Below are 25,084 nucleotides of genomic sequence, written 5' to 3' on the forward strand. Positions count from 1 at the left end.
CACCCAATCCCCACACCTCGTGGCCTCTCTCTCACCTTTTGAAACAGCCTACGCTCTATGCAGTATGTATCTCTCTAAATAGATCTACCTTTACTCAACTGTGGCTCGCTCTTGGATTCTTTCCTGCACGAAGCCAAGGACCCACACCTGATGGGGAAGGGACCCAACGGAGACCTGGGACACAGCCCTCCTCACACCCCACATCCGTTTTCCCTGCATCAGTGGCACTGATATCTGACATTCTTATTTATCTGCGTATCATCTATGACTCTCAGCTCCCCTACAACTGTGACTGGTCTTGTTTACTATAATATGCTCCTCCCAATGCCTCAAACAGCAATGCCGCCTGTTTCAATAAATATTTGTTGAATAAGTGAATGAGTGACTTACAGGAGTTTGCATACATTTTCCGTATATCCCTTTTGGCTTCCAAATTCAGGGAGGGGACTCTGCGCTGCCATTTTTCTTTGTCCAGGCTTTATCTTTCTTCCTGTCCACCTTTCACTTCTTCACCAACTCCCCTGTGGTCACAAAAGCCCAACAGTATTATTAAAAAGACTATTTTATCAAAAGCCTATGAATCAGAGGACTGTGTAAAGAAGTTACTCTAATCTAAATGCCTCGAAACAGTGACAGGGTGGAATGTGCCCAGTGTCTCCCGAAGGGGACAGACACTCCTCCAGGGCAGCCCCACGTGCCCTCGGAGGCTGTGCGGGCTGGACCAGGTCTGAAACAGCATCTTGCTGTGGTGCCGTCCTGATGGAGCTTCTGGAACAATTCTTCATGTTCGTAGGGCTGCTGGTGTGCCTGGTCTTCCTGGGGAAGTGTGTGCGATTCTCCAAACACATTTTCCTGCACTTCTGGAAAGTTTCACCAAGGTCTTTCTTGAAGTCCATGGGACAGTGGGCAGGTAAAGAGAACTTCCCATCTCCCGTTTTTTCCGTTGTTCTTATGTATTATTATTTAGGTCTCAAAAGATATATTGCATCTTTTCCCTTTGAGAGCAAAGATATAATTCCTTTGGGTGATTTTAATTTGAGGTGGGGCGCTGGACAGCATGAGTGAAATTAGGGTTGTCTGAAAAACAAGATGTCAGGCATCAGGAGAATAATTCGGGGACAATGCGACTGAGTTCTTATCAGTGCACTTGTCCTCATTAGCTGGGTTTTCCTCTTTTTGGAATTTCGTACGGTACAGATAATAGATGCTGCAGAAATTTTTGCATCCTCTTCTCCAGACTTTCAAAAGCCCCAGGGTGCCTTCATTTTGTTAAAGGGTGTTTCCAAATTCTGATATCCAAATAATTTAAATTCACTTTATTAAAAAAGTTTCTCCAAGCCCTTTCATGAAGGGAGGGTAATACAAACTCCAGGCAATAAAGATCTCTATGGAGACATGTGTTTAAAGACGGTTAGATACAGAATCTGGGTCTGGTTTGGGTCCCAAGTAGATTGATTAATTGCTGCCTCCCAATGGGATCTATCACCTAGAACTGCTCTGCAGAGTTTCAGCCTCATGACTGGGTTTAATTGAGGTGAAGGGCACGAGGCTATGATTTTAGCATCTTCTTGAATGAAGTGCCAAGGCTGCATTTCCAACTCAGTGTTATGTGCTGGTCTCAGCCTGTCACTAACTGATGTTTTAGTTGGGCCGGCCCTTTTGGTTCTTCTGTGTTTGCAAGATGCCTTTCAGCAGTAGCCATCAGGAAACTTAAAAAAAAAAAAAAAGGCTTATTACTTACAGGACCTGGAAATTGCATAGCACTCTGGTGCCACACAGCAAGGTCATGGGCGGGGAGAGAGAGAGAGAGAATGGGCCTGGGGTTCTGCTTTTATTCTATTCTGAGGTTGGGGCTTAGGGTTTCACAGGCTCATTCTTCATTGGTGAATTTAAAAAATAACTGGGAATTTATTTAAAGCACAGGAAGAGGAAAAACAAAGAACCCAAATGGTCAGTTACTGAAATCAACCAAGACTTTTAAAACAGAGGAGCCTCATTTGGAGGCGGTGGCCTGACTCATTAACTAGCCAGGTGGCCCATAGTGTTTATAGAAATAATTAATAATAATTAAGAAATAATCCTTTGAAGTACATGCCTCTTTGAAGTGGCTGCCTCATCTGGCAATCAAAGCATCCATCAGGCACCTGCATTACAAAAATAAAAAACCCAAAACTCCAACTGCCAGGTTTTACATTACAATTGGGCCCCCCAAAATCCAATAACTTAAAAAAAGAATTTAAGTGGCCTTAGAAATACAATGTCAGGCTAAATAAAATACAGGATACTCGGTTATATCTGAATTTCATATAAATAAGGAATAATTTTTTAGTTCATGACATCCCAACTATTTTGTGGGACATTCTTACACGAAAACATTCTCTGTTGTTCACCTGAAATTCAAATTTAACCGGGCATCCTGTGTCTTTATTTGCTAAAGCTGGCAACCTTACACCCTCAGCATCTGAAAGAAAGAAATGATTATATGAAAATTGTTCGGGGTGGGAAAAATGCATTTTTTGATTGTTGCTTGTTACATTTGAAGAGAGAGAGAGACAGAGAAAGAGAAAGAGAGACGGGATGTGTGTGAATATCCCTTCCTCTCCGGGCAGTATGATGTTGCTAAGCAGCTTGAACTTGAATGTTCTGGATCCAAATGCCCTGTTCCACACAGATTCAAATGCCCACGCACTGACGGGGCTTAGAACTCTGCCCATCAGCCCGAAGCTCTTCTCAGAACACAGATTCCAAGAGAAGTTCACATGTGGCCATGTGTGGTTGATTTCTTAATGGTGGCGCTGGTATTCTTTATGGACTTGTGGCCCCAAAGTCAGACAGCCTGGGTTCAAATCGTGCCGTCATCATTTTTAGCACCGTGACGTTGATTGGGTCAAGGACTTCCTCTCCATTAATTTCCTTAGTTATCAGCGACGGCCAGTGATGGTTGCTGCATTATATGCTGTGCACACAAACGGAGGAGGTGGAGGTGACCAAGAGCCTCAGAGACAGCTTCACTTTTCCTCCCCCTTCTCCCCTCCTCTCCCTTCCCCTTCCCTCCTCTCCCCTTCCCTTCCCTTTCCATCTCAAGCTGTGTAAAGCTGCTGTGTAATTTAACTTGTAAATAACAAAGTCTAAGGGAATGAAAAATAAAAAAATTGTGCATGGCAGAAAGTTAAGCTCGCCTTAGATGCCAGCTACTTACTCATTCATCTTAACCATAGTTGAGGCCCCGTAGTGGGGGATTTTGAGGATGGAGTGGGTGTAATGGAGGGGAAGGTGATGCCGAAGACCACGGAACCCTGAGCATAGCACCTCTATCGCGCGTGAAGTCACATAAAAGTACCCAAATGAACAAAGAGAATCATTTGTAATTATTAAAATGCAGGTGCTTCTGCCAGGGTGCTGCTTGAAGCTTGTACAATTCGGTCTGTTCTCACTCTCACGTAAGTTAAATGTATACACAGCTTTTGCACACACTTTAAGAAAGTGTTATCCTTCGATTGTTGGTCCAAGGGAAAATTGCAGATACGTCTAGACTGAATTGTAGAGCATTTTGAAATTCTGACATTCCCACGAATGGGGTTTAGATCTCAGTCATTAAATATGTATGTGCTATTGGCTAAAAAAGGTCTAGAAGACCTGTCTGATGGTCACCTATTAATCATCAGAGTTAGTGAGCACAAATTCTTTAGGTCCCTTCATTCCATTGCATCCTTTTCTTGCATTTCTGTATTGTCCTTTGTTCTCTATCTCCCATGGGCTCTGTGAGGGTCCCCACCTCCCCCTAGGAAGTGGGGAGAACTTGACTTGGAGGAGGAACTTTGAAATGTCCTTCCTGCGCCAAGTGGGCGTGTGGGTAGAGATAAGCCACACCGCTTGCCCTGGATGAACTAAGGCTTGGAAATGTCTAAACCCTTATGGGCTCTGCAGAAAATGTTCCCCAGCTGAGGTTTTTGGTTTCATTTTGGAGTGTGTTTCCCACAGCCTCCCCCCCCGCCCAAAGCTTCATTTTGAGCAATTAGTAAAGGGAGTCAAGGCTGGACACTTCATAGATGAACAGAGTGGGGCTGGAAAGCAGGAGGGCGCTGCTCTGGAATATTAAGTATCCTAGAGGGTCAGTCTGCAAGGAAATGTAGCCAGTGAGAAAGAGGGCCTTAGGGATGAATTCTAGCCTTTACAACCATTTCCGCTTTTTGCAGTGATCACTGGAGCCGGAGATGGGATTGGAAAAGCTTATTCATTCGAGGTACGTTGTGTTGTTGGAGACTTTCTCCTCCCCTTTTATTAAAACATCAGACTCACATGATGCCCACCCCAAGCACTAGTTTTCTAATTAGAAAAGGAATTGACCTTCTTTTATGAAAGAAATAATTTTCTATTTAAAACAGAAGAAATTTAGGGTAATTTCACAATGTATACAAATATTGAACCATGGTTGTACACCTGAAACTAATATAATGGCATATGTCAATCATACCTCAATTAAAACATTTTTTTAAAAAGTAAAAAAAAAAAAAAAAAAAAAGGAAATTTAAAAATCATAATCTCACCCCCGGCTACCTTTAAAAAAAAATACAATGATATTCAAAGTGGCAGTATCTCCCTTTTAGGAGTTGTTTTAGGAATTTGTGAGGGTGCGGTTACTTTGTAAGGTAATTGCATCATAAGTATTTATATACTTAAAACAATAAGAAAATTATAAGCTATTTTCCTTATATTTATCTTTTACATTATAGCTAGGGCATATACTGATTTTAAAAATTATTTGTGTAAGCGGGACACATCTGTAACTTTCATTTCAAGAAGATTAATGGGCATTAAAAAACAAAGAGAGGATGTGATGGGGCTGAGAGTCGCTGGAGTGTGAGCAGCGTCTGTGCGTGTTTCCTTCAGGCTCTTTGTTGCTCTGTAGCTAGCTAGCTAGATGGATAGTAGGTAATCATGCTTTTCTCAAAGTGCATTGATAGCATATGCAGTTTTGTGTGTTATTATTATTATCATTACAATGTTCACGTTTTCATTAATGAAGTGTTGTTTCCTGGAATTCCAATATATTTTATTTCTTCCTTGTGCCTGTAATACTAACCTCAAGAATGACTCAAAATACAATAGAAGGAATAGAAATAATCCTAGAAATGATAAGAGGACAGTAGGAACAACTGAATGTCCCCCAGGTCCCTACTCTTCCTTCCATTGTATAGAGTTGTACCTGGTAAGCTGCTGTCCAGGCAGGGAATTTCCCAGACTCCCCTTACAGGTGGGTGGGGCCGTGTGGCTCATGAAATCAAGCAGAAATGATGTGTGTCTCTTCCTGGTTAAGTATGTACCTTTTTTTGTGTGTGTGTGTCTTGGAGGGAGATAATTAGGTTTATTTATTTTTAGAGGACGTACTGGGGATTGAACCCAGGACCTCGTGTATGCTAAGCATGTGCTCTACCACTGAGCTATGCCCTCTCCCCTGAAACGCATCTACCTTTTAACACAACAATTCCATTTCTCCTTGTCTATCTACTCAAGGAATTAATTCACCCGTATATACAAAGATACAGAAAGTTTCTCCCTATAGCAATATTGGTAATTGGAAAACTTGAAAATGACTTAAACACTCACACGAAAGTGAATTATAGAGCAGTACAAAGCAATGAAAAAGGCAAGTGGCTGACGACATGGAAATAAACACAATACTTAGAGATAAAACACATCATCAAGTTAAAAAGACAAACGTAAAATGCCATCTATAAAATGTGAAAAGAAAAGAAGCCCCACAAATCAAACTTTCACTTCTGCAGGCATTTATAGATGCTTACAATAGATGCAGAGAAAAAGTCAGAAAGAATCAACACCAAACTAAAAACAGCGGGAACCCAGCAGTGGGAGGGGAAATGGGGCCGCAGGGACATTAGGGACATCTTTTACAATGAGAATGTACTTGTGCATTTAATAGTATAGTTTAATAAATCAAGATAGAAAAAGATGCGGCATTTCTTCGGGAAAGTTCTCTCTTTTCTCACCTGTAGCATTCATGGTGTGAGGGGTCCCGGCCTGTCCCTGACGGCCCAGCACACTGTGTCTCCCTGTCCCCTGTGCCGTGGTCACACACACCACTTCCACACGCTGTGGCCCAGCCCCCGTGAGTCGAGGCAGTGTCCGTTTCGAGGAGAGTGCCTCCTGATCTCAGGGAAACATCCAGATTCTGAATTCCAACGCCTCCGACCTCAGGTGCTTCAGTTGGGAGGGCATTCAGATCGTGGCTCTGTACAAAAAAAAGCACTTAGAAGAATAGTTCCTAGTACATAATAAACACACACAAATAAACTATTATTATGTCACGGTTAGCCCGGCCCAGTGTGGCTGTTTCACTCATAACCCAGAAACCTCGGTCACATTCTGCACACTTAAACTCAGGACAAGCAAGCACATCACCCTTCAACCAAGTGGGCGATGCCCCAACTCACCTGTAAGACAAGGCTTCCCTGTCTGCTTATCATCTTTGTCTGTTTTGGTTTTCCCATCTCCACCCCCAGTTAGCAAGACAGGGACTTAACGTCGTGCTGATCAGCCGGACACTGGAAAAGCTACAGGCCATTGCTGCGGACATTGGTGAGTGTCCCCAAGAAATGAAGGTGCCGTATGGGGAGTCTGCCAGCCAAGTCTGCTTCTGTCCCGCTTGTCGAGGCATCTGTCAGCATCCCTGCATGTGCTCTCTGGAGCCAGGGGAACCAGCCCTCCCGTGGGGAGCCCAGTTTACAAAGCCCAGTGCAGGATGTAAGTGGCTTTAATTCACTTTAGTTTAGTTCACCAATGATTCTCTGGGCTGCATGAAGCAGGAACAGATTCACCCCACAAATATGTCCACTTTCTTGTTTGGTCGGTATTTTGATCTCTGGAATCAGACCCCTTCATCCAGAGGCTTCAGCTGCCTGGTTGCCTCTGCCCCTCCCTTCAAAAGCAGGATCTGTGTTTGGGGCTTTACTTCTCCAGATCCCTGCTCCTTGTAGTAGGGTGAGGGACAATGCTTGCTGGTGGTTGTTAGATTAAAAAAATTTTTTGATCCAGGGCTGCCATGTACGGTTGTGAAGGTTGTACACTATACAACCCTAAGAGACAGCAATTCTGTTATAATGTTTTATTATGAACAACTCTGAAATGTTCTTAGTAATGAGCATCATATGTATCCCTTTCTGGGCATTTGAATTTTAATCATTATTGATTTAATTTAGTAATTAATAGACACCTTCACTCAAAGGAATTAGTTCAACTATGAAGGCTGGTGAAGACTGTGGCCGACTGTCTACAGGGCAGCCTTATTTCCCTGGGGGAGATTTGGGATAGGAGATGGATGTGGGAGGCGTGAGGCTGAGCAATCACACCGAGGAGGCTCAGTGCCCTTGAACCAATGAATTCTGCTTTTGTTCTTGTGTCTGGCTATCAGAAATAACTTTGTCCAGGACTAGGACCTCTTCAGTGTTTCCCTTACAGTGCTAAAGGATACTTTGTATCATCCTTTTGAAAGGCAAGTAGTGTTTTTGAAAAGCAGCCTCCACTCGCAAACTATCCCTAAAGATCACTTGCCCTGGAAATATTGGGTCTAACTCCTAAGCTGGGCAGGTGGCAGCTGGTGAAATCTGCATGTTGCTTTTATATCTGCCCCAAAGCTCCTGCACAAGGCAAGTTCACATAGAATAGTGGAAAGGGTATCGAAGTTGGAGGGAGCAGCGTGTGAGTGCTCTTGGGCAAGCTAGTAAGCTTCTCTGAGCCTTAATTTTGTCCTCTGGAAAATGGGGCTAAAATCTACTTTGCAAGGTTATAGAGATGATTAAAAAGGGTATCGTGGTAGGTCAATGTTTTATACATTGCCAAAGTGTTGAACAAATACAAAGGGCGCCTGTGTCTATGTGGAGGGGACCTGACACACATTGAGCAGAGGCATCACACTTGGCTCTTACAGCCCGTAGTCCAAGGGCACCAGAACCACCGGGAGCACGTGTGAAAACAGATCACCACGCCCACTCCCAGGGTTTCCTGGGTCAGTAAGTCTGGGGAGCAGCCTGAGATTTGTGTTCCTACCAAGTTCCCACGGATGCTGATGCTGTGCTCTGGGGACCCCACTTTGCAAACCTTTGCACTAAATCTGTTTTAATGCCTTTACTTGTCACTGTAGTAACTCTCGGAATCACACAGAAACCGTCATTCACAAATCTTTCAGCACATCCTAGCATTTATCCGAGGCTGCTTCTTGTTTCCAATTAAGGTGATGGCTTGTCAGGTGTAGTGCAGAAGCACTGGGGGAACGTGGTGGGCAAGAGGGAATGTGGACTCCTGTTGGTTACAAAATAACCTTTGTCTCTAACGCAGAGTGGACCATAGGGAGTAGCGTGAAGATTATACAAGCAGATTTTACCAAAGATGACATCTACGAGTATATTCAAGAAAACCTTAAAGGCTTAGAAATCGGAATTTTAGGTAAGTAAGTGGTAAAATGTAAAGGTTGTTGTGAGGGATCAGCGAAACAATTATCTTGGTGATAATTTGATTGTACGGTCGCTTAAACTTCACCCATGACTGGCAGCTACACCATTAAATCAAATCTTAAAGCTCCATTCTTCAAGAGGCTTTACTAGATTAGCAAATTTATATATGACTTTGGAATGTAGTAAATCTACATATTTCAACCTTCCCCATCACATTCCCTAATTTAAACTATTTTTCTCTCACTGGACTGATATTGACATTTGGCAGGAAGAGGGAAACAGAGAGGAATTAATTTAGCAAATAAATATGATGCAATGATCCATGAAATAGAGAGTCAGTGTGGTTGTTTGAGAATTGACTTTCTCACTCAGGAAACAAGATATGATTTTTTTTCTGTGACAATTAATAGAAAATCTATTTTATAACCATATACACACAGTATCGTGTTTCTATTGTATGTTGAAGGAAGATTTGATTTTGAAACTTCCTGCTGAACTTAAGTTAGTAAATTACAATTTTTACTAATAAAAGTGGAAAATATATCATTGCATGAAAACTGGAAAGAACCGATGAGCACAAAAAAGAATTATGAATTTCTTAAAATCCCGACAGCCTAAGATAGCATCTTGGTACATTTCCTTCCAGGTACATACACACATATTTTCAAAATCAGGATTAAACTTACATATCGTTTTGCAACATTTAAAAAAAGCCATATATCATGAATGTTTCCCCATGTTCTTTAAAATTCTGAGCAGTCATAGTTTTGAACGACTGCATTAAGTTCCACCGTATGACCACATCGTGATTCATTTTATGTGCTTTGGATTATTGGACCACAGTTTTTTTTTTTTCCCTCCAATTTCCTCACTGTCATCAGATCACGTTGCAGTGAACAACTCTGTATATAAATCTTTTGTACGTATTTCCTTAGGGAAACTTCCCAAGAGAAGAATTTCTGGGTTGACTATGACAGTTTTTAAGGCTTTCCATGAACGTTTGCCAAGGGCTTTTCTGACACCTTTTTGCTTTGCCTCTTTGGGTCAGTCAACAATGTCGGAATGCTGCCAGACCTTCTCCCGACCCGTTTCCTTAACACACCGGATAACATCCAGGTAGGCACGTGCTCGTCTGTGGGTGGGTCCCTGGCTGAGTAATTACCATGGCTGGGAAGGCGTAATGGGAGTGCGGCCAAAAGTCTGTATTCCAGAAGGATGTCTGGGGGGGTCTCCCTTTCTTTTTGCCTTACTACTTGATACACAGTTAAGGGTACCAGGGTTCAGGACTGTCTCTAGGATAAGGACATCTTCCCTCCTCTGCACGCGTCAAAATTTACCTGCTACTGTCCCAGTCTTTTGGGACTCTGCACTTTGCTTTATAAGTGGGTAATTCTGCCTAACAAATTCACAGCTGTGGATTCAGTGCGATTCAACTCTTTGACTTTCTTCGTCTTCCCAGGTAAGAAGATTTGTTCAGCTTTCAGTGTGAGCGAAGTCCATAATACACACTCTGTGGTTGGGGGTGTTGTAAATTCAGCAAGTAAATTCAGGACGCCACTGCTGGTCCTGAGTAAATTTACTGTGCATTTAATAGCCTTTGAAGGCACTATATTTTGATTCTTCCTCAGGCGGATTATTCTATTCTCCAATCTCGCAAGTATTCCTGTGGTCTTATTTAAGCCCTGAGCCTACTGCATGGACATACAATGCCGGATTACTCAGACACGGCTGAGCATCCTCACCAAAGCTCCTCTTGGCCACACGTCCGACCCCATGGTCCCTATTTCTGGCACAAGTCTGTGTCTCTCCAGTAAGCAGGTTCCATTCCTGCCTCTCTTTCTCTATTTACGTCTGCCTTTGTGCTTGTCTCTGTATCTGTCCCTTTTCCCCTCTCTGTGTTTCTAGTAGCTTCTTTACCTGGCCTCCATAGCCCAGAACCTCTATCTTGTATTATACAACCATTCGCCTTTCTAATCTCTGTGCTGTGGTCTCTGGACCCACATCTTCTTCGGTCAGCTGGAAATGAACATCTCCCTTTGAAAAACCGTGCCCATATTCCTCCCTAAATTTTATGACCACATGCTTAGAGAATCATGTCAGAAGTTCCCCAGTTCCAGTGCTCATTTGCTGAATATCAACCAGCAGCCTCCGTTGCAGGCTGGGTGAGTGACGGAACCGCTCAGACACACAGCGCTGCCCACTCGATGGTTCTTTAGCACTGACTGCTTCTCAAGAGAATTTCTCAAATGATCTGGCTGATTCACGGTTGGGATTCTTTATTTTGCAGGGACTCATCCATTGTAACATCACCTCCGTCGTGAAGGTAAGTGATCAACATATGTGCTCAATACAGTAAACTGTAGTAGCTGCAGGAATTCGGCAACTCAGGAGAATCGGCCCCTTCCCGGAGATGCAGAATTCTTGATAATTGAACCACACTTGATTGAGAGGCCATGTAGTAGCCTCTTAATCGTCTTACCCCGTTTTCATCAAGAAAATACAGTGATGGATTCATTCTCCCTAGCACCTGAATCTTATCTTTGCATTCAGTTTTGTCATAAGTCAGAACATATTAGACCTGATGATGCCGGAAATTACTGAGCATTCCAAAGCAACTTAAAAATATTAATACTTTCTTCTGATTGTAGTCTTGCCAAGAAAGGAAAGCTCGCTCTGTTTGGAAAAATGACAAAGGGTATGGTTTGGATTTTATGGACTCTTGTTGCTCTGAAAATATTTGCTGAATTGAAGTTCAAGTTCATGTGTATTCTGAACCCAGCTCAGCTACCAATTAGTTGGACAGCATCGAGCGTGCTATTGAACTCCCTTGAACTTCAGATTCTTGATCTGCTATTTAGAGTTTGGGGTTATGTGATGTGTTAGGTATGTCGGCACTTAAGTCGTTTGATTTGAGTGGACTGCGTGAGCATTTATAGGCATGACTGCTGCGAAGCCATCCTACGCTATCCTTTGTGTGAATAGTAGACAGGCGCCCCCTCTCGGCAGACAATTTGGAAAAAGGTGCAGCTTAAGAGCAGATTTAGCCCCGTGACTGGTGAGTAGATGAACCTGCTTCCCTTTCCTCTGAATGGTGACAGCCCTCTAAGTGGCTCGTGAGTGAACCCTGTGCTTTTAGCTTGCGCTCACCCTCCTAGCTGGGCAGCTTGCTCAGTACACAACATTCACTACCGCACATGGCAGCCCTCATGACCACTCTGGAAGGTCCAGAGGAGCTTCAGCAATGAATCAGGTGTGATCCCTGACTTCACAGAGCCGGGACCCTCATCTGGGGACTAGCAGCAGAGGACTGGTTTCCCAGGAGAAAATTGTTTGCTATCAATATCAAAAGCAGGGATGGATGCTGAGCAGACCAAAAAAAAAAAAAAAAATTATTTTCAGGTGCATGAAGTTGAGCTGACAAAAATTATTTGCACCCTTGGTTGTTTTTTTTGTAAGTATTCTAGTATTTCATAGTTTCCTGCTCTTTTTTTTTTATTGGTACACACATTCTTTTTAGGCTGAGCAATCAATGCCTTTTAAAAATCTCCAGCTGATGTAATTGTAAGTTTTATATGGTGGCACTGTGTCTGCAGCCTTACTACTAAAATCTTTTCCGTGAATGTATACATTGATCTTCCTGTCTTGATCCGTTTGATCACAGAGTTTCCCAAATGTATTTGACAACCCTCTGACTCCTTTAGCAGAGAAATGCTTTGATTTTCTGAAAAAAAAATTTATTTCATACATTGGTAGACATTAAGTTTTTTAAGTAACAAAGAAAACAAATGGAAGTTTGGCTTCTAAGCACGCCATGTCCAAGTTGGTTACGTGGGCTGGAAGCATGACTAGTATCATGTAATTATTCCAAAGGAATCATCTGGAAACACTAGACTCCTCTATCGAGAGCAGAGATGGGAGAATGAGTATGAGGACAAAGGGAAGGTGGAATATGAGACTAAAAGCTAGAAACTTTGAGACAGGGACCCACAAAGTCCAGTGTTGTCTAATTGGGATCAGTCACCCAGTCAGGCTTTTGGGAGACTTTGAGACACTCTGCCCAACAGTGCTCCAGTTACAGCCTTGATGAAGTTGGGAGGAGCAAGGGAAGGGTGCAGACGAGCTCTCATCCACATCCTTCTCTCACCTCCCTCAAAATCCAGGGTTCCCGGAGGCAGCCCTGTGGGTTCTAGGAAGCCCCCACCACTCTCACCCCTGCCGCTGCTCCAGAGCAGTGACAGCATTATCTGGAGGCCCCCAGTATGGGCTTCCTGGCCTAGGACGCGTGGGTGACGGCAGGGACGGAGCCCACTGAGAAGCTGCCGTGGGGCCCCAGGCAGCGTGAAGAAACAGGCAAAGCTTGCCTTTTGGTCCCCGGTCACCTCTGTTTCTCTGCCCCTCCCCATCCCTTTGGATCCTCTCTGTCTCAGCCCTGCTCCCAAGACGGGGCCTGATTCCACTCAGTTGCGTTTCTAAGGACATTTCCATGGGTTTGCATCTTTCTTAATTCTTAGCATGGGTGCCTTATAATCATGCCATGTAAAGCTCTTTTAACAGACTATTTAACCTCTAGGACTGTCAGGAGGACCTCTCCCAGGGCCAGTAGGTTAGGATGCGGAGGGACATCTCAACGCTATTGTGATTCCAACAGACAGACAGACAGACACGTTGTGACTAGGGAGCTCAGGCTGCTAATGAGGCTGCTGTTAAACTGAGGAGACATCCTCCATCTCATACCTTGTAAATGAGATGCTCATGGACACTTGTTAGGTCCTGACAGCCCCTGATTCTAACTCATGGGCGGGGTTGACAGTGGCCCGTCTACTTTGGCCCGTCTCCCAGAACGAAGAGTACCCGGGGGGACTTGGTGTTGGGCCTACAGCCATTGGCCAATTCCCATAATTTTTCACTGCCCTCATTTTCCAGGAAGACTTCAGTTTTATGCAGAAGAAACCAGAGGCCTCTGAAGCTTTTGCCATTTGTCAAGGCTGCCTCCTGTGGGTTCCAGCCAGACTCTAGTGTTGTCAGAATTACCTCCAATGCGTGTCAGCAGATTTTCAAGGCCATCTAAAAAAAAACAAACCTTTCTCCAGTTTCCTCCCGCACCCTCTTCCCATTGCAGCTTAGCTCCTTTGTCAAGGCTTACCTTTGGCCTTCTCTTGCAGATGACTCAGCTGATTCTGAAACACATGGAATCAAGGTAAGCTCTTTCCTTGAAAAAGTGTGAAGCGATGTGTGGTCTCCCTGGCCTGGCAGTCAGCTGACTTGGGGACCTGGGGGGATAAGGTTCACCCACTGCTGCTTTCAGGAGTGATAAAACTATGATGAAAGGACAGGGAGATTATGGGAGAAAGTGTGACATTCTGGACCAGGCCAGTTTTGCAAACAGAGAAGCATATTTGAAGGTCAAATGTGAGCATACACTGAAAGGAGGAAAAGAAAAGAAAATGTGTGTTTCAGCAGACATTGTATTAAAGAAATTAACTCGTAGTATTAAAAAAAAAAAAAAAAAAGAAACATGGCATTGTTAGGTGCCCCTAATGTCTTCTTCTTGTGCCCTCTTTACCTTTAAGTGGAGGTAGAGAGGCAAACACAGGAAAAAAAGAAAGAAAGAAAAAAAAAAAAAACCCAAAAAACTCCGATAAAAGGCTGGAAGTAATAAGAGTATCTCTCCATTTACTTAGATCTTCTTTGATTTTTTTTCCCCTCAGTGTTTTGCAATTTTTAGTCCACAAGATTCTGTACATGTTTTGTTCAATTTATACCCGAGCAATTTCATTTTCTTTGGAGCAATTGCAAAGGGTGTTGTGTTTTAATTTTGTTACCATATAGAAATCCAATTGAGTTTTGTATGTTGATCTCGTAAAAAAAAAAAAAAATTAACTCATAGTGAGTCTAAAAGAGACTTCAGAAGTTGGCCTGAGGCCAAGACCATCTCTTTGTTATTACACATTTCAGCTCTTGTCAGAACGAATACTCCGATTTAGGGGTAAAAATCACCACCCCATCAGTGTCCTTATTTATTCCGTTTGAAATCACCCTGTTACAATGCCCATTTGGGGGCTGGTTTTTCTCAGGTGGTGTTCATTAAAGGCAAATGGTTGATAGTTTTCTATCATAGTGGAAGGAGGGGCTGGGCCCTGTGTTCTAATTGGCAGTTTCTTGGCTTTTTTCTGGATTGAATCCATCTATTTGGGAAGGAATAAGGATATTGAATTTCAAAAGGGGAAGTAAGGACCCCAGAGGCTTGCTTGGGGGCGCCTGTGTGAGCAGATGATGGACGGTCAAATTCCACCCAAGACAGGATTCTGCACCTGACATCTGTCCTGTTATCAGAAGGGACCTTGAGCTCATGTGGTCACATTTGAGAGAGAAGGCTCCCTCCCCCCTTGAGTCGTATCTGAGCTGAGTTGGTTCCCTGCGTTTTGGTGGGGGTCTTCGTTGCAGCAGAGACCCCGGTTTCCAGTCAAGCCCTTGCTGTCAACTGACCGCTGGGTGACATCACTGTGGCGGGGTAGCCTGTGATGCAGAGGGAGTCCCACTCCAAGGTCTTGGAAGCAGAACGTGTAACACACACGGAAACCTAGAGGTGTTGATGGAATTTTCCCAGCGTTCACATGAGCTCCTTCATTTCCTTCCTTCTCAAGGCGTAATCGGGCAGCAAAGCAATTGACACTTGGTTTCTTTGCCTTTTAGGCAGAAGGGTCTCATCTTGAACATCTCTTCTGGGATGGCCCTCTTTCCCTGGCCTCTGTATGCCACGTATTCGGCTTCCAAGGTGAGTGACAGATGTGGTCCAAGCCTCCGTCTCCTTCCTCTTGCTTTCCCAGTTAGCGTTTTCCGTTGGATCATCTGGCAAGCTGATGGACAGATTTGCCTGGAGGAACTCTTCTAGGTACAGAGCGGAGCTAGTCAGCCCGTGCCTGGGAGCAGATCACAAAAAGGATCTGCTGATGCCTGGCACAGCCGGGCAGCCCCTGTGAGACCCCAGCCCCACTCAGCTCCTTGCCTGGATGGCCTGCTCTCCTCCTGCCAGCAAGGAACGTTGTAGCTTCCTTCCTGGACCAGATGTCCTCTCGCCGTAGCCATAAAAACAGACCTGAGGAAGAGGGGGTGTTCTAGACAAGGGGGTCTGCCGCTGGGTGGGGTACCTACATGCAGTGGCCCCAGGTATGTGTTTATCGCAAAGTGTATGTTCCTGCTCCTTGAGGGAGCTCTTCCTAGACCAAGAAATGAAGCTCTAACTCCCTTCAAGACGAACTGCTGCATTTTAAGGTAAAACAGATAAACTCTGTGTGGTGCCTTTTGACATCTAAGTTGGCTGTGATGGAGATTGAAGTTCTAGGTCTTCAGGCATTTCTCCTTTCTGCTCCAGGCTTTTATGTGCACATTTTCCAAGGCCCTGCAAGCGGAGTATAAAGCAAAAGGAATCATTATCCAGGTGAGGTTAACAGTTCTGAGTCCTTGAGAAGAGGAACCCTGAATCCCCATAAATTGATTGAGTCATACATTGGATTCAGTTATAAAATAGCATCATTTCAAACATGATGAGAAAAATAAGTGATGGTATGAAAAATAAAATGAAGAAAACAAGCAAGGATTTTTTTTTCCCCTAAAGATGCCAAGGTCTCTTGGTCTGGGAATAAGGTAAGAAACCCCACTATGAAACCTCTTGCCAGGCCACAAGGTGGTGAGGCCACCGGTGGAAACAAGGCATTGGATTTTGCAGGGTACAATGTGTGGTTGTTTATTTTTCTTACCAGGACAGACAAGACTATGAGATATGTGCCACTCCTGGCTCCTAACTGAAGGGGGAAAATGGGAATCTTAAAGCACTTTTAATTGCTCCAACTTTGCTTACACATGTTAGAAATAAACCTCGGAGATAGCTTTGCCAGATAAAATACAGGACATCTAGTTAAATTTGAATTTAAGGTAACAAATAATCTATTGAGAATAAGGATATCCCATTCAATACCTGGGATATAATTAAACTGATTTTTTTCCCGTTGTTTGTCTTGGCTTCAGATACAACTCGTGTCCTGCATTTTCATTTTCGAAGCCTGGGGACCGTGTTCTGTCCTCGGTCACCCTAAGTGCATTTGAACCAGCTGGTGTTGTGTGGCCAAGGCCTCATTTGGAGTTAGTTGCAAAGTTAAGCCAGAAACTGGCCTCTCTGATTCCCAGCTCTGTGCTATTATTACTCCCGTTACTGTTCTGTTATCATTTAGGGTCTTTTATAGGAGAACAGAGTTGAGAAAAATACCATATGATATCACTCATATGTGGAATCTAAAAAAAAAAAAAAAAGAAAAAAGAGGACAGTAATGAACTCATCTACAAAAGAAACAGACTGGCAGACATAGTAAACAATCTCATGGTTACCGGGGAAATGGGTGGGAAGGGATACATTTGGGAGTTTGAGATTTGCAAATATTAACCACTATATATAAAAATAGATAAAAAACAAATTTCTTCTGTATAGCACAGGGAATTAGAGTAAGTATCTTGTAGTGACCTTTAATGAAAAAGAACATGAAAACGAATATATGTATGCATATGCATGGCCGGGACACTGTGCTGTGCACCAGAAACTGACACACTGTAACTGACTGTACTTCAATTAAAACAAAAAGAACCGCGTTGGAACATGAAGGATGGCAAAGTGGGCGTTAATTTGTCAGGGCGGGGCAGATGGCTCCTGCCTTATGGTCTTTATTTCCCATTATAGGTGCTGACTCCATATGCTGTTTCAACCCCAATGACAAAGTATCTAAATACCAACATGATAACCAAGACCGCTGATGAGTTTGTTAAAGAATCACTGAGTTACGTCACGAGTGGAGAGGAAACGTGTGGCTGCCTTGCCCATGAAATCTTGGTGATTGATCAATTCACCTTTCTCGAAGCAAGTGAGGACAGGCAGGCAGGGCTTACTTAGCTGGCTCTTCCTTGCTGCTGGAGCCCTCAGCCTTTCTCCATCGCGGCGAGGAGAGTGATGGCCGAGGGCTGCTGCGGAGGGTGACACAGCCCGTGAGAAGGCGTGTGCAGCAAGGGCAAGGAGACACTGGAGGCCTGAGTGCTCACCTAGATTAACTCCGAAGTTGGCCATCCGCACCCTTGGCTGCCTCACTTCTCCTCTCAGAAAGGAAGGGGGTTCCCAGAGCTCTTGGAAGGGTCAGGCCAAGACACAGCGAGCTTCCCTGTAGGGGCTGTCGACTTCCCTGGCCCTCTGTGTCAGTAAATGTTTAAGTACCCAGGAAAAAAAAACCCAAAACAAAACAGGGGGAGGGTATAGCTCAAGTGGTAGAGCACATGCTTAGCATGCGTGAGGTTCTGGGTTCAATCCCCAGTGCCTCTGTTGAAAAACCAAAAAAAAAAAAAAAAAAAAAAAAAAAAAGAAAAAACCTAATCACCTTCCCCCACAACAACAACAAAAAAAACCTTTATTTTCTGGTAACATTTGCTATTGCCATGGTAAGTACTCCCCACACTGATGTTTAAGCTACCAGCATGTTGTCGCTGCAGGGGAATTCAGAAGGAGGCTTCACCATCAACTCTCGTGAGCAAGGACCAGCTGGTTCTTGCACACCAGGAACTCCATCAAACATGGGAGTAAGGCTCGGGGCATCTGGCACGAGGAGCCCTTACCATCCCTGGGCTGCTTTTAGAAAAAAAAACACAAACTTGAAACAAGAGTAGACTTGAGTATTGCATGCTGATACTGAGAACAAACAGAGTGTCAGGGTGGTTCTGCTTCCAGCATTAACAAAGAATCTTAGACAGACCTTTCCTTCCCTTCCATGGTCAGCTTTCTCCTCTGCCTCATATGCTTTTCTTCGGTGGGAGTTAGGATTCTCTCTCTCTCTGTCTCTGTCTCTCTCTGATGCTGGAGGGATTCACGAGTCAATGCACTAAATCTTCCCAAAGCATTCAGCTACCTCCTTGGAACTCAGTACTGAGACTCTGGCAAGAGATCCTGCATCGTCTTGGTCGATTACTTGCTCCCATTTACTGCTGATTCGCAACAATGGGCAAAATTACCATTTGGACTCACATTGCAAAGTGGACATGCAGAAAGAATAGAAGAGCTTTGTTTTGCCCGTTGCTGATCTGGTTTCTCTTTAGGTTATACTTGCTGCATGGCAGGAAAGCAAATTAGTAGAATGTCTTAAACTTAGTTTGGTCTGATCATCTAAACTGCCGATTGAGGAAATGTGCCGTCCATTATTTAGAGAAAAATGTTCAGTGTTTCTGGGAGCGTCCCTTCTTCCTGCCTCTCTCACTAGGATGACACTGGGGATGAGAGCCCCCGTGATCTCCTGCTGGTCCTTAAGTGTGTGTGGCTGGTGTCCCTCATCTACCTGGTGGTTCCCCACTTTGCTGGTTTATGTCTGTGGGGAGTGAGAGGGATGACTTTCAGTCCTTTTGGCTAAGCCAGTAGACTCGCCAGCTACTGATGCCTGCAGACCCCTGAATTTCCGCTACCTCCCTCATCCAGCCAGAGGCCAGCTGCCCACCTGCAGCTTTGGTTCCCAGAGGCCCTCTGACTCTCAGCTCTGAATCAGCACCAGTGTGAACCTGAGGGGTGCTGGCAAACCAGAGCTCAGCACCAACCTCGTCATGCTGAGCTAATGTTCTGTGGTCGCACTGCAGGAGAGCAGGGGCAGTAACCCCTCCTTCGCCCTTAGTGTCACCCTTAATTACTTATCACCCTTCCTTATCCTTCATGCCAGTCCTCCAGCCCCTGACTTCCAGCCTAAGCGCAGAGAACACACATATCAGAGGACACACGTCTGGCTATGTCTCCCCATCTCTCTCTCGTCCACTTCCCACTACCTCCAGGACAGAAAAAGGACAGGGTTTCTGTGTGCTTTCCCAGTGCCACATCCTGTTCATCTCAGAGGGGTTAAGCTACCTCCAGTGGGTAACACGCCCTCTCCACCCCTTAAGAGAATTCTGTAATTTTAGTCCTCTGGGATACTAATGTTTTAGATGGAATCCATCAGCATTTAGAAAATGTTTTCTAGAGACAACAGCATGGCCTGGAAGACTTATTTGGCTACATAATCCAGATCTAAATGTCAAAAGTTGAAAAAATGTTTTGACTTTTCTCTTTTGACTTCTTATGTAACAAATTCTAATCTCTACTGGCCAACAGATACCAGGAACAGAGTAGGACAAAGTCTTTGCGCCCAGTGAAGCAAAAGAGAAAACGAAGAAAAGCACATAAATCATTAAAACCACAAAAACCAATTTTGAATTTGCCAGGATTTAGAAAGATCCTCGAATCTAAAGTTATAGATAATCAAATGGAATCAACCAGTAAACAAGCAAGCAATGAGACAAAGACAGAGCCTCTCCACCCCTGAGGAGTCTGGGGGCAGGAACTGAGGTGGGAATGGAGCACCTACCCTAGAGTCCACGTGGAACTTGGGGCCTTCATCATTTAGTCGCTCACTCCTCCATTCTGACAGGTGCGAGGTGATATCTCTTGTGGTTTTGATTTCCATCTCCCTGATGTTTAGTGATGTTGAGCATCTTTTCATGTGCTTGTTGGACACCTGTATGTCTTTGGGAAAATGTCTGTTCAGATCCTCTGCTCATTTTTAAATCAGGTTGTTTGTTTTTTGATGTTGAGTTGTACGTGTTATTTGTATATTTTGGACATCAACCCCTTATGAGCTAAATCTTGGCTATATTCGTCTCCCACTCGATAGGTGGCCTTGTTGTCTTGTTGATAGTTTCCTTAGCTGTGCAGAAGTTTTTTAGTTTTATGTAGTCCCATTTGTTTATTTTTGCTTCTGTTTCCCTTGACTGAGAAGACATATCCAAAAATATTAAGACTGATGTCAAAGAGGGTATTGTCTATGTTTTCTTCTAGAAGTTTTATGGTTTCAAGTCTTATATTTTAGTCTTTAAAACACTTTGAGTTTATGTTTTATGAATGATGTGAGCAAGCAGTCCAGTTTGATTCTTTTGCACGTAGCTGTCCAGTTTTCCCAACACCATTTACTGAAGAGGCTGTCTTTTCCCCAATGTATATTTTTGTCTCCTTTGTCGTAGATTTACTGCCCATATAAGTATGAGTTCATTCTAGGCTATCTATTCTGTTCCATTGATCTATGTGTCTGTTTTGTGTCGGTACCATACTGTTTTGATTACAGTGGCTTTGTAGTATAGTCTGAAGTCAGGGAGCATGATTCCTCCAGCTCTGTTCTTTCTCACAATTGGCCATTCCAGGTCTTTTGTGTCTCCATACACATTTTAGAATTATTTGTTCTTGTTCTGTGAAAAATGCCACTACTATTTTGATAGGGATTGCATTGAATCTGTAGATTGGCTTGGGTAGTATGGTCAGTTTAGCAAAATTAATCCTTCCAACTCAGGGACATGGTGTATTTCTATTTGTTTGTGTCATCTTCAGTTTCTTTCATCAGTGTCCTAGTGTTTTCCGAGCACAGGCCTTTTACTTCCTTAGTTAAATTTACTCCTAGGTATTTTATTCTTTTTAATGTGTTGGTAAATGGGATTGTTTTCTTAATTTATCTTTCTGATAGCTTGTTGTTAGTGTATAGAAATACAACAGATTTCTGTATATTAATTTAAAACCTGCAACTTTATTTTTATTGAAGTATAGTTGATTTACAATGTTGTGCTAGTTTCTGGTGTACAGTATAGTAATTCAGTTTTATATATAATACATATGTATATATATTCTTTTTCATTATAGGTTATTACAAGCTATTTAATATAGTTCTTTGTGCTATACAGTAGGACCTTGTTGTTTATCTATTTTGTATATAGTAGTTTGTTCCTGCAACTTCATGAATTTGTTGATGAGTTCTAACATTTTGGGGGGGGCCTTTTTAGAATTTTCTACGTGTAGTATTATGTCATTTGCAAACAGTGACACTTTTACTTCTTCCTTTCCGAGTTGGATTCCTTTTTTTTTTTTTTTCTTGTCTGATTGATGTGGCTAGTAATACTTCCAATACTGTGTTGAACAAAAGTGGTGAGAATGGACATCTTTGTCTTATTCTGATCTTAGAGGAAATGCTTTCAGCTTTTCACCATTGAGTATGATGTTAGCTATGGGTTTGTCACATATGGCCTTTAGTATATTGAGATATGTTCCCTCTACACCCACTTTCTGGAGAGTTTTTATGATAAATGGGTGTTGAATTTTGTCAAAAGCTTTTTCTGCGTCTGTCGAGGTGATTACATGGTTTTTATTCTGAATTTGTTAATGTGGTATATCACATTGATTGATTATGGATATTGAACCATCCTTGCAGCCTGGGATAAATATCAGTTAATCATGGTGTATGATCTTTTTAATGGATTCTTGAATTTGGTTTGCTAATATTTTGTTGAGAATTTTTGCATTTATGTTCATCAGTGATATTGGTTGGTACTTTCCTTTTGTGTGTGTGTTGTCTTTGTCTGGTTTTGGTATCAGCGTGATGGTGGCCCCATAGGATGATTTTGGAAGTGTTTCTTCCCCTGCAATTTTTTGGAATAATTTCAGAAGGGTAAGTGTTAACTCTTCTCTAAATGTTTGGTAGAATTGGCCGGTGAAGCCTTCTGGTCCTGGACTTTTGTTTGTTGGGAGTTTTTAAATTACTGATTCAATTTCAGTACTGGTAATTGGTTTGTTCATATTTTCTATTTCTGGTTCAGTCTTGGGAGATTGTATGTTTCTAAGAAATTGTCCATTTCTTCTAGGTTGTCCATTTTATTGGCATGTAATTGTTCACAGCAATCGTTTATGGTTCTTTTTATTTCTGTGGTGTTGGTTGTAACTTCTCCTTTTTGATTTCTGATTTTATTGATTTGGATCCTCTTTTTATTCCTTGATGAGTCTGGCTAAAGTTTTATCAATTTTGTTTATCTTTTGAAAGACCCAGCTTTTAGTTTTATTGATCTTTTCTATTGCTTTTTTAGTCTATATGTCATTTATTTCTGCTCTGATATTTATGATTTCTTCTACTACTTTGGGTTTGTTTGTTCTTCTTTTTCTAGTTCCTTTAGGTGTAAGGTTAGTTTTTTTTTAATTTGGGATTTTCCTTATTTCCTGAGTAGACATGTATCACTATAAACTTCCCCTTTAGAACTGCTTTTGCTGTGTCCCATAGATTTTGCATCATTGTATTTTTACTTTCATTTTTCTCCAGGTAGTTTTTTATTTCTCCTTTGATTTCTTCAGTGACCCAGGGTGAGCTCCAGTTGCCTCCTACCTTTCTAGGAGGGTCTCCAAGATCAGCAAATGGGTCTGACTCAGGATCCTTTCAAATGAATGCTTCTATCCTAGCTCCTGGAGCATGTGAGATTTTGTGTTTAAAAGTTGAATCTCTATTTCCTAAGGCCCCCCCGGCTCTAGTGAAAGTAAGCCTTGCTGGCTTTCAAAGACAAACATTCTGGGGGCTCATCTTCCTGGTGCAGGGAGCCTGATGTAGGACTCACTCATACCCCTTGATCCTTGGGGAGAAATTCTGCAATTGTAATTATCTTCCCATTTGTGCATCACTCACCCAGAGGTATGGCTCTTGACTACACAGCATATCTGTGCCACCCCCCCATCTCTTTGTTTTTCTTCTTTATATCTTTAGTTATAGAAGATCTTTTATGCTAGACTTCAGATCTTTCTCATCAACAGTTGCTCTGTAAGTAGCTGTAATTTTGGTGTGCCCGTGGGAGGAGGTGAACTCAGAATCTTCCTCCTCCACCATCTTGGCTGCTCTCCCACTCATTAACTCCTTTATGCATTCAGGTATTTGCCAAGCCCCTACCATGCCTTAGGCATTGTGTCAGGTGGTGGAAAGCATTCCTGATTCTTTCCTGAAATCTCATTTGAATAGAACCTTAGTAGAAAGAACATGAAGACACTGGGAGGTTAAGCACCAGGAAGGGAAAGTGCTCACTAAGAGAAAGAAGGAAGGAGGGTGTTACCATGGACAGAGTTCTCTTAATTTGGAATTTCCCCACAGCTGATCCAGCAAGTGACTGCTTTGGTTCCTGAGAAAACCTTGTTTGCTAAGAAAGTGTCACAAGATCTTTAAACTTTAGTAACTACGTAAAAGACACTGGGACTCAACTTCAGCAGTCAGAAATACGTTTTTGAAGATGATGAATATAAACTGAGTTGTTTTATTGCAACTTCCATGCTCTTCTTTTCTCTCACTCATGCTTTGGTTTATTAAAGGCAAGCATTCTGAGCCTGATTCCGTCGTGGGTCTTCTACAGCAGCAAATTTCAGAAGCTACTCCTGACTCGCTATGTGGACTACCTCAAGAAGAATGCCAACATCAGATAGTCCGGGTGAGCTGATGCACCAGCCAGCGTTGCTTTCTTTACCAACATCTGCATTGGCCATAAGGGACCAGGACTCAACATCTTCCTGAAGCTGGAGGGCCTATGTCACAGATATAGTACCTAGAATACCACCTTTTTTTTTTTTTTTCCCCAATTTTACTCAGGTCTGGAGATCTTTGGGAGAGTAAAACTAAGAAAGTTTATTCATTCTAAGGCGCAGACATATATTTCTATTTTCTCAATTATGGGTAACAATAATAGCCATAATACAGAACGTTTTAATGCTACCTATATGTGTTGATTATTTAGCTGGTATGTTTCAGTCCTAAGCCCACCTTTTGTACTCTGATCTGTGATGATGATCTGGGAAGCTTCAGACTCAGACCCTAAGGCACTCATGCCAGCTGGCTTTGTGTCCGAGTAGGCCAACGGGAGGCAAATTGGGAGCGTAAAAGGAGGTGGAAGGGGCTGGGGAAACTCCTTCCTGTTTGCATTTTTGTTACTATCACTCTGCAGAGAGAGCAGCTTTAGCCAGACAGCACCAACCAGTAGGCAGCCTGTAAAGATCTGAGCACCAGCCCCACAAAGCCCTCTTCAGGGATCTGAACATTAATCACGCAGGGATCCCCCTCTGAGCATCCATTTCCCAGAAACATCACCTCTTCCTTTTGGTTCCTGCAGCCCTGCAGTTACTGTTATCTGAGTTACTCGGTATCCTCTTTTTCCTCTTTCAGACTTTTGACTTTGGTGTTATCAATTCCCTCTATTAAATTCTCTCTGTTTGAAATACTCAGTGTGCTTCTGTTTGGCTCTGCTTTTGTCTTTTTGTGACTGGACCTGACTGAGACTCTGTCATACAGATTATCTTGCTTGATCTAGGAAGCAGGCTGGATGGGTAGAATCTCTCTTATACAATGAAGAATCAAAAACTCTTTGTCAGGATAGGAAGGATATGGAAGTTACAACAGAGCAATATGAGAAGTTGTTTGCAAGTGTGTGGGAAGGTTAAAAGAAAAAAGTAAAATCGTCTAGAAGGGTGTAGGTAAGTCATCAGAACTAGTGATAGAGGGGTGCTTTTACCACCTTAAGGCCTGAAGGGGCTGGGTAGGGAGCAAATATTAGGAGGTGGGGGGAGAGAGAGAGAGAGAGGAAAGGAACTGTGTAAGAAACATTGCTTTAGAGGAGCTGCCACCTTCAGCTGAGAGATGCTGCCAGGCTGTGGCCATCCATAAAGAGGGAGAGAGGAATGTGATACTGTGATTTACAATATGAAATATATAGCTCATCTTCGTTCCCATTCCTTG

The 25,084-nt window shown here is 43.0% G+C and overlaps 1 protein-coding gene across 2 annotated transcripts; it reads left to right on the forward strand.

The window, feature by feature from the left end:
- Nucleotides 1-668: 668 nt before the first annotated feature.
- On the forward strand, nucleotides 669-24,569 carry HSD17B3 (hydroxysteroid 17-beta dehydrogenase 3). 2 transcript variants are annotated; one of them, XM_010967455.3, is made up of 11 exons: nucleotides 675-910; nucleotides 4,197-4,243; nucleotides 6,522-6,597; nucleotides 8,353-8,460; nucleotides 9,517-9,584; nucleotides 10,756-10,791; nucleotides 13,631-13,665; nucleotides 15,162-15,243; nucleotides 15,841-15,906; nucleotides 17,197-17,346; nucleotides 23,671-24,569. In XM_010967455.3, exons 1-11 carry the CDS (start codon nucleotides 760-762, stop codon nucleotides 23,779-23,781), a joined length of 930 nt encoding a protein of 309 aa, XP_010965757.2. In that variant the 5' UTR covers nucleotides 675-759; the 3' UTR covers nucleotides 23,782-24,569. The 2 variants fall into 2 exon arrangements, with proteins under 2 accessions (XP_045360598.2, XP_010965757.2); XM_045504642.2 differs by lacking the exon at nucleotides 17,197-17,346 and having other exon boundaries at nucleotides 669-910.
- Nucleotides 24,570-25,084: the final 515 nt, after the last annotated feature.

Source organism: Camelus bactrianus, chromosome 4 (assembly GCF_048773025.1).
Source record: "Camelus bactrianus isolate YW-2024 breed Bactrian camel chromosome 4, ASM4877302v1, whole genome shotgun sequence".
Lineage (NCBI taxonomy): Eukaryota > Metazoa > Chordata > Mammalia > Artiodactyla > Camelidae > Camelus > Camelus bactrianus.

Coding starts and splice junctions, on each gene's coding strand:
- HSD17B3 (XM_010967455.3), top strand. CDS start 760: ATGGAGCTTCTGGAACAATTCTTCATGTTCGTAGGGCTGCTGGTGTGC. Junction 13,666..15,161: donor CTGAAACACATGGAATCAAG/GTAAGCTCTTTC, acceptor TTTGCCTTTTAG/GCAGAAGGGTCTCATCTTGA. Junction 15,907..17,196: donor CAAAAGGAATCATTATCCAG/GTGAGGTTAACA, acceptor TTCCCATTATAG/GTGCTGACTCCATATGCTGT.